This window comes from Neovison vison, chromosome 6 (genome assembly GCF_020171115.1).
Source record: "Neovison vison isolate M4711 chromosome 6, ASM_NN_V1, whole genome shotgun sequence".
Lineage (NCBI taxonomy): Eukaryota > Metazoa > Chordata > Mammalia > Carnivora > Mustelidae > Neogale > Neogale vison.
The window spans coordinates 216,773,454-216,789,044 of record NC_058096.1 but is presented as its reverse complement, the minus strand read 5'-3'; the positions used below and the strand labels follow the sequence as shown (position 1 = coordinate 216,789,044).

The 15,591-nt window shown below is 54.6% G+C and overlaps 2 protein-coding genes and 1 pseudogene across 3 annotated transcripts; 1 reads left to right on the top strand and 2 right to left on the bottom strand.

The window, feature by feature from the left end:
• Positions 1-450: 450 nt before the first annotated feature.
• Positions 451-2,901, bottom strand: CDKN2D (cyclin dependent kinase inhibitor 2D). The gene is made up of 3 exons (XM_044255398.1): positions 2,879-2,901; positions 2,452-2,607; positions 451-1,411 (listed from the first exon to the last, which is right to left on the bottom strand). The coding sequence occupies exons 2-3, from the start codon at positions 2,590-2,592 to the stop codon at positions 1,052-1,054; spliced, it is 501 nt and encodes a 166-aa protein (XP_044111333.1). The 5' UTR covers positions 2,593-2,607; positions 2,879-2,901; the 3' UTR covers positions 451-1,051.
• Positions 2,902-4,539: 1,638 nt separating this feature from the next.
• On the bottom strand, positions 4,540-14,263 carry AP1M2 (adaptor related protein complex 1 subunit mu 2). Of its 2 annotated transcripts, none has more exons than XM_044254213.1 (12): positions 14,129-14,263; positions 12,836-12,992; positions 12,572-12,639; positions 11,342-11,472; positions 11,083-11,230; positions 10,867-10,993; positions 10,226-10,374; positions 10,074-10,145; positions 6,441-6,599; positions 5,755-5,880; positions 5,342-5,417; positions 4,540-4,957 (listed from the first exon to the last, which is right to left on the bottom strand). In XM_044254213.1, exons 1-12 carry the CDS (start codon positions 14,168-14,170, stop codon positions 4,935-4,937), a joined length of 1,278 nt encoding a protein of 425 aa, XP_044110148.1. In that variant the 5' UTR covers positions 14,171-14,263; the 3' UTR covers positions 4,540-4,934. The 2 variants fall into 2 exon arrangements, with proteins under 2 accessions (XP_044110148.1, XP_044110149.1); XM_044254214.1 differs by having other exon boundaries at positions 10,226-10,368; positions 14,129-14,262.
• On the top strand, positions 8,687-8,804 carry LOC122910837 (annotated as a pseudogene).
• Positions 14,264-15,591: the final 1,328 nt, after the last annotated feature.

The following is a 15,591-nucleotide window of genomic DNA, read 5'->3' as shown; positions in this document are numbered from 1 at the left end:
GAGTGTGCGTCCCCCCCCCACCCCCCGGAAGGCGGGGCTACTCCCGGCCCCCGCGAGCCTGAGAGGAGGCGGAGCCTCGCGGGCCGCGCCTAATCCTGTCCCCAAGCTTTCCGGGATCCCTTATGCCGTGCGACCACAATCCCCGCCCGTGGGTCACGCCTCTTCGAGTCAGACTCCAGCCACCGCCCACTCCCCCCCCCCCGCCCGCCCGGGGCTCCCGGCACCCAGCTGACATCTGGGGGCCCTTTCTCCACTCGCGGTTTCCTGCCTCCCTTCCGTTCCGACAGCGTAAACCGCTGCCCCACCCAGCTCACTCACCTCTCGCACCCTGGGAATTACCACTCTCACCCCTCCCCCAAAGCATCCACGACCTGCGACCCCTCTTTCGACCCCCTACAAACATACTGGACGCGCGGCTCTCCATCGCTTCAAAAATCAGAAGCCACCAGCTCTGATCATGCACAAGTCTTAATTTAATGGGTAAAAACATTAAGTTATCACACAATTTTTTTCCACAAAGCTTAATAAATAGAATCTCTTTTTTTAAACGCTGTACAAGAGACTGGAAAACAAGCTTCCAACAAAATATGAACGAACTCATACTACCCTTTGATTCGAAACTCTCCCCCCTCCCACCCCATGCCTGAAAGCAGTGTGCACACTTTGAGGTCTCTCTCTGGGTACAAGCCAGCCAAGGTCGCCAGGTTCCAGGAGCCCTGGAAGCGATGACCTCACTCTGGAGCTGGGGCTTTAAACGCTCTGCTCTTGGGCGTCTGCAGCCCCAGCAATCTGAGGCACAGAGAAAACGGAACCGTTTAGATGGCTGTTGTCGGCAAGAGCCCTTCTCTGCCCAGCACGTCAAAAGGGGTGAGAAAAACAAATGAGAAATGTCCCTCAAACACACACACCCCGCAAATCAACACCAACAAGCCACAAACGGGTGCCCCTCCCCTTTCGACAGTGGGCAGAAGTGAGGGGAGAAAGTGTTTCTTTCCTCCTCTCTTGATGCAGAACCCCGCTGGGTCCTGTTACAGGAGTGGGTGGCCCTGGGTCACAGCAGCACCACCGTGTGCCCCTGCAGGATGTCCATGAGATCCTGGGCCCCCAGCCCCTGCGCCAGCTCCAGGGGTGTGAGGCCCCTGGCGTCCCTGTGATGGAGATCAGACTCCATAGCCAGGAAGCTGACCACAGCCGTGTGGCCCTCTCGCACCGCCAGGTGGATGGGGAGCGCCCCAGTGCCATCAGGTGCGTTGACATCAGCACCATGCTCTACCAAGACCTTCAGGGTGTCCAGGAATCCAGTGCGCGCGGCGTCATGGGCTGGAGTAGTGCCGGTGGCGTCCTGAACATTGGGGCTGGCACCTTGCTTGAGGAGCTCCAAAGCAATGGTGGGGCTGCCGAACATCATGACCTGTGTGGGGGCCAAGGATAAGGGGTCTCAAGGGAGAGGTTCCAGGAAAAGGGGGTCACTGAAGAGAGGGGTCACTCAAACATAGGGAACACTAGAGATCTTCCAAAGAATCAGGAAACCCCAGATAACATAAGCTCTCAGACAGCTGTTGGATACCCCAGAGAAATACATCTCCTGGGAAGAGGGACCCCTCCCCAAGAAACTGGTCATCCCCTAAGGACAAGATAATCCTCTAGGGAGTAGCCTCGGTGGAAACTTTCAAGGAACTTAAAACCCTCCCCAAAGAAGCAGAGACATGCCCCATCCCATAGAGGAGATCGTTAAGAAATATGGCCCCCACCCCAGGAAATCAGCCTCATAGAATGAAAACTGCCCCCTAAGAACTTGACAGAGGACTGAAGGGAAAGGAAGTGCCCAGGGAATTTGAAACCCCTTCTCTAATTAACAGCTCCTCCCATATAGCGAGGATGCTTCAGAGGGTACTTGGGCCCCTTAAGAAATGGGCTTCCCCTGTAAAATGGCCCCCCGGAGAATAAGGACGCTCAAACAATGTGTAACTGTGCCCCCCATTAGGACTTTCCTTAATATACCAGAAATCCGGGGAACCAACAAACCCAGGAATGGAGATCTCCCTAATAACTGGATTCCTCTCAGAGAACCCTCCATTAAATGGGGACCCCCTGGAAACACGAATCCTTCTTTCCTGTAATTGGAAGGTCCAAGAAACTAGAGCCACCCTTATGAAACCAGGATCCAAAGAAGCTGAACTCATATCACAGAATAATAAATCTCCCCAGGGAAACTGAATCCCCCGCATCCAGAGAATAAGAAATCCTCCAGAGAAGATGGAAAGTCCTCCCCTCCCCCCAACCTAACCCCATCCATCCACCACCCACCCACGAAAAAGGGACATCAGGGAGCAACATCGGCCCAGGAAAAAAGGACGGGACCCCCAGTCCGCCACCACTGTGACCAGGAAACGTAAGGGAAAGGGTCTGGGGTCCCAGCCCCGCCCTCACTCCGAGCCGGCCGGGCCTCACCTGCAGCGCCGTCTTGCCGAAGCGGTTCAGGGCGTCGGGATGCACGAGCTCGCGGTGCAGAAGGCGGCGCACCTCCTGCACGTCGCCCCGGGCCGCCGCCCCGGTTAGCCGGTCGCCGGCGCGGACCTCCTCCAGCAGCATGTCGACACTGGCAGCCTGCAAAGCCCCCGCCCCACCCCGGCGCCGTCAATGCGGGGAAAGCCACGGAAGCCGGCCCGAAGATCCGCTCCGAGGCGCACCTGGCCCACGCGAGGCTCCCAGCTCTGCTCGCCCGTCGGCTCTCCGGCGCGACCCCCGCCCTCCCGGCGGGCTCCTCCCCGCTCGGCCAGCGGGTCGCCGGGGGCTGAGTGCCCGGCCCAACCCTCCGCAGCCCGCACCGCCCGGCCGGGCGCCCGCCCCTTGGGGGCCGGGTTTCCCCCCAACTCACCCTCCCTCCTCCGCGACGTCTGTTCTGAGGCGGTGTCGAAGCCGCTGCCAAGCTGGCCGTCAGGGGGCGGTGCCGGCACGCCGGAGGCCCCGCCCCGAACGCTGCGGATTTGTTTTCTTACGAACTCGCTACACTGTAGCCCAGCCGCTTTGCCCGGCGCGCGACCCGCCGGCGCCCCGCCCACGCAGCCAGAGCAGCCAATGGTCGCGCGTCGCCGGGCGAGTTTTACGCTCCGGAATGGGCGGTGCCGCTCCTGATTGGCCGAGCCGCGGCGACCGGTGGGCCGCCGGCAATGGCGGGGTTTTCGGTTTTTCAAACTCGCCAGGCAGGCGGGAAAGGGAGCCGGTTTAACTGACCCGCGGGAGAAAGGTCAGGGGCAGGGTAGCGCGGGCAGTCCAGTCTGGAGTTTCACCATTCAGTCACGCGATAAGCACTTATTAGCCCTTAGTCTGTGCAAAGAGCTTTATTTCACTCACTCGCCCACTGTGTGCTGGAACCCGTCCCGCGCTGGGGAGCGCACGTTCGGGCAACTACATAATTTTAGGTAGCGTTAGGCACCGTCAAGAAAATAAAACGGGGATGGGGCGCCTGGGTGGCTCAGTGGGTTAAGCCGCTGCCTTCGGCTCGGGTCCTGGGATCGAGTCCCACATCGGGCTCTCTGCTCAGCAGGGAGCCTGATTCCCTCTATCTCCCTCTCTGCCTGCCTCTCCATCTGCTTGGGATCTCTCTGTGTCAAATAAATAAATAAAATCTTTAAAAAAAAAGAAAGAAAGAAAGAAAGAAAAGAAAACGGGGAAATGGAATGGGTGAGAAGGAATCACGGTCGGGCTCAGATTGGACCAAACCTAGCACAGCAAACGCCATGGCAGAGACAAAATTTCACACTGCCAGCTGCAGCCGCCACGTGGACGAGCCCAGAAGGCGAGAGTCGAGGTCGCAGGCAGCGCTTACAAACGTCTGCATTCAGACTTTTACTGAGCACCCTCTGTGCACTAGGCTCACCAACTGGAGAGCGAGCCGGCCAGTTGGTCCCCGCTGCAGGACCCCCCCCCCCCCATTTAGGTCGGGAGGAGACAGTAATGTGATCTTTGCAGGGTGGTAAACGCAATGGGGGTGATAAAACAGATAAGTGATAGTCTCTTGGGAAAGGGAGGGCCTCCCCGAGGAGATGACCTTTATGATCTGAAGGTGAGGCAAGGAGTCCTGTGAATATCTGGGGGTGGGGGAGGTACATGGCAGGTGAAGGGCATTACAGTTGCAATGGCGGAGGTGGGAGCACACCTGCCATGCACAGGACGCATGACGTCTAGAGGCGGAGAGAGGGAGGGGGTGAAGACAGGTTAACCAGAAGGACGGGGAGCGCAGATAAGGATTGTGGACCGCACTGAGCACTTACGTTTTATTTTTCACGAGGGAACCCTGGGAGGGTTCTGAATGCCACAATCTGGCTTTGAAAAGGCGCCCTCTGGCTGCTACAAGGGAAACTGATGCTGGCGGAACAAGGCTGGAGCACGGGCCCAAGGAGCTGGGGGGAAACTGCACTGCCCCAGATGCCCCGTGCCTCGGCCTAGGGAAGGGATCTGCGTTGCCCACTCCCATCCCAGCCCTTCAGCGGGTGTTCCTGGCATTCCCAGTCCCCAGCCAAGAATATACGCAGCAGCTAGATTCATTTTGTTTTTTAATACCATCCTAAAACTCTGGGTGGGCCAGCATGGCCTCCGGGCTCAGCAGCTGTGAAGGGGTCCCGACACCCCTAAGGCAGGTCACTCCAAGAAGGCACTCATGAGGGGGTATTCAAGACCCTCCTCTATTTCTTCATATAAAATTGGAGGAGGGAGGAGCCAGGAGGCAAAAGGAGGTAGGGAGACTGTTCCTCCCAGCCTATGGGTGGAGAGAAAGGCAGGGAGGAAGCCAGGTGCTGGGTGCTGGGAGCAAGAAACTGCTAAGTCTGGGGCCTTCCCTTGTACACATCCCCCATCTTCCTCCCTCTCAAATCTACAGTCCCAGCCTGGGGAGAGGGAGGGCCCCATGTCCAAGTCCACACCTCTTCTCTCTCCTAGCTGGTCCGAAGTTGATAATCTGCAGGGAAACAATAAGCAGGGACCATCTCCAAACTGGGAAAGGGAACAGAGGGAAAGCACCCCTCCTACCTTTATTCCCCACCCCAGTGCTCATGATGAACTCCATGGGTACGTAACAAGGTTAAGAAGGGGGTTCAACCCAGGGAAGGTAACCATAGCAACAAGCTTGTCTCCAGGTACAGATGGGGGTGCTGTGTGTTCAGTCCTTTGTCCAAACCCTATCAGTACCCTAGAGCTGGCAACTGCCCCCATTTTAAAGATGGGCAAAATGAGGCCAGGTCTGTTGAATTGTGGTGACCCTCTGACCCAAGTATGGCCAAAGCCCCGAGACCACACATTGGATCTCCTTGACCCAGCATCCCAGGGAGCCAGGCTGCCTTACCGCCACTTTGGGTGATATAGCGAACCCATGGCAGGGCCTGGTAACCGCTTTTCTCAATGATCTTCATGTACCGAACCTGAAAGGGGATGAAACAAGGTGGCCCAGGCTGTGCAGGGAGCCTGGCTGTGGTGAGGGAACTAAATGTAACACAGCTAGGGGAGAATGTGGTGATGTGGTCTATGAGTGGTGACATGGGCTAGGGCAAAGGTGTGGCACGGGCAGCGGGGGGGAGGGGAGCAGGGAGGCAGTCCAGGACACTGGGAAAGAGATGGCACAGTGTAAGGGAATAGATGCAGGGTGGTTTTGGGGGGACGAGATGGTGCAGGCCAGGGAACAGATGTGACCTGAGCCAAGGCATAGGAGAATGGGGAACCCACTGAGGCCAAGGAGGGAAGATACCTGCTCACACTCACCTGGATCCCAGAGACGGTGAAATAGGGGATCTCAAACTTGACCCCAATAGGGGGCCGACCCTCTACCTCCTCCTTCTCCACGCTGGGGAGGCCAAAGTGGGCACGCATCAGGTACTCCTTGCCCCCCTGAGGGCACATGGGGGCATCAGACACACCAAGAGGCCTCCCTCTGCCCAGACCATCCTCCCGGCGGCCCCCAGAGTAGGCTCTGCTCTTTGTCCATTTCAGACCAGAAAGTGAAGCTTCCTGGCCAAGGTACAGCTGAAGCTTCTAACTATAAAGCCTGGTCAGAGGGCTTCTGATGACCCCCTGCCCACTTTCCAGGCCCTAATGGATCCTCCCACCCCCATCCCATTCGCAGGGACGGACCAAACCCTCCAGCGGCCCAAGGATGAGGGTAATGGGATCCTGTCTATTTCACAGATAGGCAAACAGAGCCTCCGTGAAGGGAAGTAGGTTTCCTAAGACTGTCTAGCTGAGATGGCAATGGAGAACTTGAACCCAGGGCTGGTTTCCTCAAGACCTGGGAGGCGGGGAGTTTAACCACCACGCTGGCCTGGTTTCCAGCTTTACGATCCTTAAAGGATAACCATGTGCATACACACAAGGGTCGCTATTTGTCCTCTGGCTTGCTTGCAAGCCGCAAGGGCAGGTCCCTCAGATCCCACACCCATCCCAGTACTCACCGGGAAAGACTTAATACTCCAAATAACGACATTCTTTTCCGGCACGTACTTGGCACTGCCTACACTGGTCTTGAACTTCGGGGAGTCGGCGTCACTGGGCACGGGCACAGATATCTCCACGCCGTTGGCCACCGACTGCTTCTTAAACTGCCCCTTGGCCTGTCAGAGGAGAGGGTGTGGGGTGTGAAGAATTCACTCCTGCATCCCACAAATATTCAAGCCCTTTCCCCGCACGACCTCAGGGAGAGCCTCCGCAGTCCTGAAGTGGGAACAATCAGCTTGCCCGTTTTACAGATGAGAAAATGGAGACAGGGGAAAGCTAAGGCATTTGCTTGGAGATGCACGGCCAACATGTGGCAAGCTGGGGGGGGGGGGGTCACACCCACAGAGGACTCCAGAGGCTCTGTTCTTAGTGCCTTCTTTTTGCAAAGGGTCCAACTCTTTTGCCTGGTCCAAAATGCAAATGATGCCCATCACAGAGGAGTTTTCACTTGAGAGCTGGCATTTAATGAGCCCCTAGCACATGCTGGGCCCCAAGCCAACCACTTGGTCCTCTCGCTAATTCCCTAAAGTAGGATCCATCCCTGAGGTCCATTTTACAGATGAGGAGAATGAGGCACTCTGTCCGAGTGAATTAGCTGGTACCTGACACAACAGGGACTTGCATCGGGCTCGGGTTGCCAACGATCGCACGTCTCACAAGTCATTAAATAAGTTACGTCACCTGTATCTGACATGTGACACGGGACAGACTTTGAACATAGGGATTTTAGTGTTCTGTGTACAGTAGCTAGCATTATGATTACTACCACTATTGATCAATTTGGGGAAGGATGCTTGGGAGGTGGCATCGGGGCAGAGGACCTCGAAGTAAACCAGAGGGCATATTCTTTCTGGGAAGCATCAGCACTGATGGCCCCTTCCCCTTTCTTGAGGGGTGTCAAGACCCTCCCAGGTGACCATTCATTCACGCTGCAGCTTCCCTGACACCCTGAGACCGGGGAACAAAGTGAAATTGAAAAACAGAGACTCTTAAGCCAGGCAGACCCAAGTTCAAGGTAGGTTACCGCCCCCTCTTTCCTAGGTAAGGGACATCGGCACCCCTCTGAACCTCAGCTTCCCCATTTGTAAAACAGGGCTGACTCTAAACTGTGGAGAAGCTCTTGTTTGGGACCCCGGGAGCTGTTCACGGCAACAAGAACTAGAGTGGCCAAGAACTGGAAAAAAAACCACGCAAGAGAAGGAACAGAAAAGATCCCCAGGGTGGGATACTCAACAGCTATAGAAAGGGAGGCACGAAACTACAGCTTCTGGGACTCGTGTTCAAATCAAGCTTATGCAAACAAAGCTAGTCGGTCCACTGATAGGATCAGAAACCTGCAGGACAAAATATTTATGGTTAAAAATGTGGGCAGTAGGGCGTGTGGCTGGCTTAGTCGGTGGAACATGTAACTCTTGATCTTCGGATTGTGAGTTTGAGCCCCAGAATGGGCATGGAGACCACTTAAAAATCAGTCTTAAAATAAAAATAAAAATTTTCTAAATCTTTAAAAAAATGTGGGTGCCAGGGGTGCCTGGGTGGCTCAATGGGTTAGGCCTCTGCCTTCGGCTCAGGTCACGATCTCAGGGTTCTGGGATCAAGTCCCGCATCTGGCTCTCTGCTCAGCAGGGAGCCTGCTTCCCCTCTCTCTCTGCCTGTCTCTCTGCCTACTTGTGATCTCTCTCTCTCTCTGTCAAATAAATAAATAAAATCTTTAAAAAAAATGTGGGTGCCAAAATTATAAAGGGAATACACTGAGGGCTTTCTTTAAAACATGTAAGTATATATATACGCTAGGAAAGTAAATGAAACGTGTCAGTTGGTGTTAAGTCATAGGGGAAAAATAGAGCAAAGAGGGAGGTGGGGAATGATAGGGGGTGGCAACTTTATTTTATTTTTTAAAGATTTAATTTATTTGAGAGACAGTGACTGAGAAACAGCATGAGCTGGCAGGGGAGGGAAGCAGACTCCCCACTGAGCATGGAGCCGGACATGGGGCTCGATCCCAAGACCCTGGGATCGTGACCTGAGCCAAAGGCAGACACTTAACCAACTGAAGCACCCAGGTGCCCCATGGGGGTTGCAATTTTAAATAGGGAAATCAGGAAAGGCCTTTAAGGAGGTGGCATTTAGCAAAAAAAAAATTGAAGGAGATGAGGGAAGGAGCCATTTGGGGCAGAGAAGGAGTACGATCGATCCAAAGGGAGTCTACGGCCATACCACCCTGAACGCGCCCGATCTAGTCTGATCTCGGAAGCTAAGCAGGGTCGGGCCTGGTTAGTACTTGGATGGGAGATCCAAAGGGAACAGCCAGTACAAAGGCCCTGAGGTATGACCTTGCTTGGTGTGAATAAAGAGGAAGCTGATATAGCTGGAATGGAGAGAGGGAGGGAGACAGTGGAGGGAGGTAAAGCTGGGGAGGTGACAGGGCAGACTGTCATAGGGCCTTGTGGGATGCCAGGACTTTGGCTTTTACTCTCAGTGAAGTGGGAACCATGAAAGGTCGTAGGCAGAAGAGAGATACAGTCAGACTGAAGCGCTCACAGATGCCCTCTAAGGGAACAGACAGTGGGGGCCCAAGACAAGAGCTGGGAGACCAGGGCAGATGCAGTGGAGGGAGTATTAAGTGGGGCCGATTAGAGACCTATTTTGCCCAGGATTTGCTGATGGTTTGTCTGTCTCCCCATCTGGCCTGCAAACTCCTTGAGGACACCCTATTTTTATTTTATTTTATTTTATTTTTTTTAAAGATTTTATTTATTTATCCGACAGACAGAGATCACAAGTAGGCAGAGAAGCAGGCAGAGAGAGGAAGGGAAGCAGGCTCCCTGCTGAGCAGAGAGCCCGATGCGGGGCTCGATCCCAGGACCCTGAGATCGTGACCTGAGCCGAAGGCAGCGGCTTAACCCACTGAGCCACCCAGGCGCCCCGAGGACACCCTATTTTTAATCTCTTCCCTCTTGTCCCTCAGACCCCTCACAAAGTAGAGGCTCCATTAAAATCATAATATGGGAGCGCCTGGGTGGCTCAGTGGGTTGAGGCCTCTGCCTTCAGTTCGGGTCATGATCTCAGGGTCCTGGGATCGAGCCCCGTGTGAGCTCTCTGCTCAGCAGGGAGCCTGCTTCCCTTCCTCTCTCTGCCTGCCTCTCTGCCTACCTGTGATCTCTGTCTGTCAAATAAATAAATAAAATCTTAAAAAATAAATAAATAAAATCATAATATGTATAGCAAATACTCTGTCCATCATTTACACATTACTGAGAACCTACTACATGTCTGACCCTGGGGAAAAGAAATCCACACCAGGAAGAAGTAGATGTGATGGGCAGCAGAGCAGAGACCAGAGTAGGGGGGAGAGGGTGGGGGCCGAAGCTGTGGGCATGGCTGCTGGAACAACAGCCCAGGCAGAAGGAAGAGCCAATGCGAAGCCCCTACAGGGAACTGTGCCTGACATGTTTGAGAATCAGCCAGGAGACCAACGTGGCTGGAGGGAAGCAAGGAGCCAGGAGATGGGAGAGATGGGGTTAGGCCAGTGATTTCGGGGTTCGGGGGGGCAGACCATGCACTTTGAAGAATTGTTCCCCTGAGCTTACCTTGACCATGATCTCCACGCGGCTGTGGGAGAACTTCTCAATGACGGACTCAATCCAGATCAATGGCTTGACCTGCAGATAGCAGAAAAGGGAGTTCTTGGAGGTTCTAGGGCCATTTCTCACCCCTATAATGGGGCTCTCCCCTGCTTCACCTGGGTGCTGAGGCGGTAGGACATGAGCTCAAAGTCGCCATCAGGTGGGATGAAGGAGATGGTGCGGTCATTGTCAAAGCGAGAGAGCCGCACGCACTGGTGGAATTTCACGTCCTCCAGCTCCACCGACTTGTTCTTGCTCCCTGAAACTCCGAGCCAAGTGGGCGGGCAGGTGACCCTGGAGGCCTGGCCCAGAGACCCTGTCCCAGATCGCTACCCCTGTTTCCTTCCCTACCATTTGCCATTACCTGCCATTTTACAGGTAAGGAAACTGAGGCCCAGAGAGGGTGAGTAACTTGCTCGGGGTAACCCAGCTGGCCAGAAGCAGGGAGGCAGAGCTAGAATCTGAACCCATGGAATCTGGCTCTTGCTGTCAGGTTTTTAAATAGGATACTATTCCGACCTCCTACTCCCACTGGAATGTCAGCTCCACAAGGACAGTGATTTGTCTTTTTCAGCCTTGTACTTGAGCCAGACATCCAATAATGAAGCACTGTTTGCGCCAATGAGCCAGCAGCGCAGCACTAGCCATGACCAGCAGAGGGCACTCGAGTGCTTATTTGAGAACTGGCTGCATTTCTCTGGGTCCCCAGATAGGATAGGGTCCTCTCCCTCCCGTTTCCCCTCCTCCAGAAGCTTACGGCCAGTGAGCTCAAAGAGAACTCGGTCGTTGAGGCCAAGCCGCAGCTCTGGCATTCCCGACAGAAACACCTTGAGCTTGATGGTGCCCACGATCTCGCTCAGGAGGACGCTGCCGTTAGCATTGACCTGAGGATGCACAAGTGGGGGTCAACAAGCACAGGGGCTCCCTGCTGCCTCCAGGCCGCGGAAGGAGTGGGGGAGAAGAGGGGGCTCACCAGCAGGTTGACAGACTCAATGACATCAATGAAGACCTCATTCTTCTTGTACTTGATGCCCTCGGAGCGCCAGGACACAGCATTGGTGACAGTGGGTGGCACCCGAGATTTGCCAGTCTCCAGCTTGTTGCCCTGCTGCGTGATGTACCTGTCAGGAGGCCGGGGTGATGACTAGCTGGACCCAGGGATGCTTCCCAGACCCTCCCGGACTTCCTTCCATGAGTGGGTCTCCCCGTGGCTGTCCCCATGGCCCACTCACTCCTGTAGGATCTTGCTGTCCGTGGTCTGTGGGAAGCCAAAGTCCATGAGTTCATCCAGCAGCTCATAGACGATGACAAAGTTGTCACGGATGCTCTCCTCCTCCAGCTCCTTGAAGTACTCAGAGAACACCTGGGGGTGCAGGGAAACAGACACCAGCAGAGGTATGGCTGGGGCCTCATTCATCCAGCCAGCAACCCAACAGGCAACTATTAAGTGCCTACTGTGTACAAGCACTGGGACATTAAGAATTCAGGGACTCCACGAGCTTTAGGGGTTTGGGACCCCCAAGTTCAGAGCCTCTGGGAAGTGGTTGGTATAACCACAGCAGGAACCTATCAGTCATCTGACATTCAAAAAACCCTCCATCCCTCAATTTGCCCCAGCCCCCCGGCCTTCTCTCTGTTCTCACCTGGCAGTCGTTGCATATGCTCTCCCCTCTGCCTGGGACATTCTTCTCACAGTGGGCTTCTTGTCATTTGGGACTGAGCTCAAATGTCATCTCCTCAGTGAAGCCACGACCATCCCCCCCCCGCCCCCACCTGGAGTGTCAATGTGAGACTAATACCCCAGTCTCCAGTTCTCATAACGTCCTGTTGCACCTCCTTCGTGCCCTTCGACTCCTTGGGACAGGCAGGGGCTGTGCCTCTCTCATGCACAGCTGTGTCCCCTCTTTGCCTAGCAGGGGACAGATCAATGCACATTCCTTGTTTGTTGAAAAGTATTTCCTGGACGCTTTCTCAGTCATTGAGAACGGTATCTAGCAAGCACTCCAATTATTATATGGCTCTACAAGCAGTACTAATGCTAACAATACCAAACTGTTATTGAGCACTTACTGTATACTAGGCACTGTTTTAGGCACCCATAATGAATTTGACTAATGTGTCCAACAACCCCAAGGTAGGACTTGTTGTAACTCCCAGTTTAGAGACAGTGAGAGAAATGACTTGCTCAAGTTCACATGGCCAGGGAGCGGGGAGGGTGGGGGGGGCACCTGGGATTGGAACCCAGTTTTTTCTGGCTCAGATCTGAGCAGTGCACTGTCTTAGAAACCTCCTTGGCCCTTGCCCTACAGGGAGAGAGACGATGCCCTTGCAGCTAATGAGAACACAGAGATGGGGCTTCGACGGAGGTCAGGGAAAGCTTCCTAGGAGAAATGGATCCCGAAAGAGAAGGGCAAATCGAGTGGACGGACAGACCAGCTGGCCAATGGGAAGGCAGAACCTACCTCCACTGTCTTGTAGAGGAAGGAGTACACGAGGGAGGCGTTGGCGTTCTTCAGTGTGGTGGCCACCACTGTGGGCAGCAAAGTTAAGGAAAAGGTGCCATTTTGGACGTCTCAAATGGAGCACGGATCCTAAAACCTCACCTGTCCATCCCTCTCCAACCCGAACCGCTGATGTGCTGTGCAACTTCTGTCCTCCGTCCACCCTCTCTGGGCCTGAGCCACCACCATCCCAGGCCTTCAGGAATCCCGCTAAGGGCCGGATACAGTAGAGGTTGCTGTGTTTGATCCACAGGAAGTGGACCCGGCCATGGCTCAGCAGTGGGGCCAGGGCACCCTCCTCCTCCCGCTGCATGAGCAGAGGCATGAAGTGCTCGATCTCACTCATGGCCACATCGCCCTTGTAGTTGCGGCTGATCAGGGGCTAAGGGTGAGCAGAGAAGTCGCGGTCACCACGAGGATCTGGGCCCCTTCATCCAGGGGCATCAGAGAGAGTGCCTGGTTCTGACTCTACTTCCTGGCTGCCAGGCAGGGGCAAGACTCTGCCGCTCTGTGCCTCAGTTTCCTCCTCTGTAAAATGGGAGCATGATAATAACAGCAAACGTGTCCAGACTCCTCAGTGCGGACCAGTCGTGTTCTCCTACAGACCGGACGTTTGCTGACTGATTTGCATCTCACTGCAGTCTGCGGGGCAGGCAGCATCACCATCTTCATGTGTCTTCATCTGAAGGATGGAGACCCCCCAAGGTGTGAACCATATCTCTTAACAGGTGGGGAAACCGGGAATGGAACCAAGACACATGGGTTCCAGCATTCCAGCTCCTGCCCAAGGCTTCACAGGCACCAAACTGGTGAGGTGGGGACAACAGAAGGGAAGGGAAGGGTGGGGAGAAAGGAAGGAAGGAGGCAAAGAAAAGAGAAAGATTCTAGAAAGAAAAAAATACCCTTATAGGTGCTGCTCGGCAGGCAGTAAGCACTTGATACCAACAGTCCCTACTTCCTGAGCTGGTGTAGTCCAAGGTTGAGAACCCCCAGGGGGCAGAGCTGGTCCTCAAACACCTTACTTTCACCACCACAGTTTTTATGGATATGATATGCCACGGCGAATGAGAGGGGGCTTCGGAAAAAAGACAAGGCAGCCCCAAACGGGAATGAGGGTCTCCTGCCCCTGTCTTCCCCCAAATATGAATCGTGTGGATGATTGAGACGGTGATAGAAAGAATTTCAACGAACTGAACATCTCCTGTTTGCAGCTGGGTTCTTGTGCTAAGTAGTTTACACTCATCCAGCTGTATTCATTCTTATTGGGTGGGGACCTCTGTTATTCCCATTTTTGCGGACAGGGAGACTGAGGCCCAGGGAGGCAAAGCCCCCGGCCCGCGGCTAGGAAACAGTGGAGGTGGGATTCCACCCGGGACTTCCAGGGATTGGGGGAGGGGTGTTCCCACGCTCCCAGAGCTTTCTGGAGCCTCCCTGCCCGCGAGGAGGGGCCGCCCCTGGGACCAGGGGAGCGCAGCCTCACCTGTCCTTTCCCACCCCCATCCCCCGCGCCCGGCCCACCTTGCCCTTGACGTCGAGGATGAAGACAGCCGAGGCGGACATGGTGGCAACCGGCGGACCCGGGAGGCGGGGAGGGAGCGCCGGGAGGCGACAGCGGCGCCGCTTCCTCCTTCCTGCGGAAGCGGCCCCGCGCAGGTGAGCGCCCAGGTGAGAGCGTCTTAAAGGGGAGGCCTCCAGGTGAGCAGCGCTGTTGGCCGACGCGGAGACGGCTGCAGGGCGGGGCCTCGGAGGGGACAGCTGCCCCGCCTCACTTTCCGTCTGCACCCGGGAGAGCTGATGGGAGGAGTCTCCGGACCAACCAACCATCCCTGCGTCCACCCAGCCACCCGCTCACTCCCCCCACCCCCGACCCATGCATCTCCCCACCCATTCATCCTTCTCCATCCGTCCACCCATTCAAGCATTCATCTCCCACATGCACACCTGGGCCAATGGAGGAGAGATTTTGTCCTGTTTTTGCCTGTGTCCCCAGTCCCCCACACTGGGTACTCGATAATATCTGTCCAGCTCCGTGGAGAGGGGAGAAAAAAAATGCATTCGTGCAAATCGTTCATTCATTCATTCATTCATTCATACAATAACTATTTACTAATTAATTTTTCTTCCCTTAGATATTTACTGACTAGTACATTCTTTCACCGAGGAACTCTGGGTAGAACTCGGAGCAGAACATATGTAACCGCTTTTATTATTATTCCTAATGTACTCTTAGTCGTTCCAGTAAAGTATTTATAAACTCCTGTTATGTGACACTAAGATGTTGATAGACTGTTGAAAAGATCAATGGTCATTATTATTGGGACTGTATTATAAAGTTATTCACTCAACAAGCATTTATTGAGCACCTTCTGTGTACTGCACCGAACACATGGAGGCTGGTAATGCTGCTGTTGCTACTGATTCATGCATGCAGTGAGTGAATATTTATCAAGCAACCCTGTACCACTATGGATGGCAAACAGACCAAGCCCTGCCACTGCTCTCTGCAAGGGAGGTGAGAGGCACACAACGTAAAAACCAAAAGACAAGATGACCTCTGATCATAACCAGAGATCATCTTGACTGTCTCAGTCGTGATCATCTCTGATCAAGAAGGCAAGGGAAGGGGCGCCTGGGTGGCTCAGTGGGTTAAGCCACTGCCTTTGGCTCAGGTCATGATCTCAGAGTCCTGGGATCGAGTCCCGCATCTGGCTCTCTGCTCAGCGGGGAGCCTGCTTCCCTCTCTCTCTCTGCCTGCCTCTCCGTCTACTTGTGATTTCTCTCTGTCAAATAAATAAATAAAATCTTTAAAAAAAAAAAAAAGAAGAAGGCAAGGGAAGGGCACCTGGGTGGCTCAGTCCATTAAGCGTCTGCCTTTGGCTCCGGTCATGATCCTGGGGTCCTGGGATCGAGCCCCATGTTGGTTGGGGGGAGGTCCCTGTTCAGTGGGGCATCTGCTTCTCCTTCTCCCTCTGCCTGCTGCT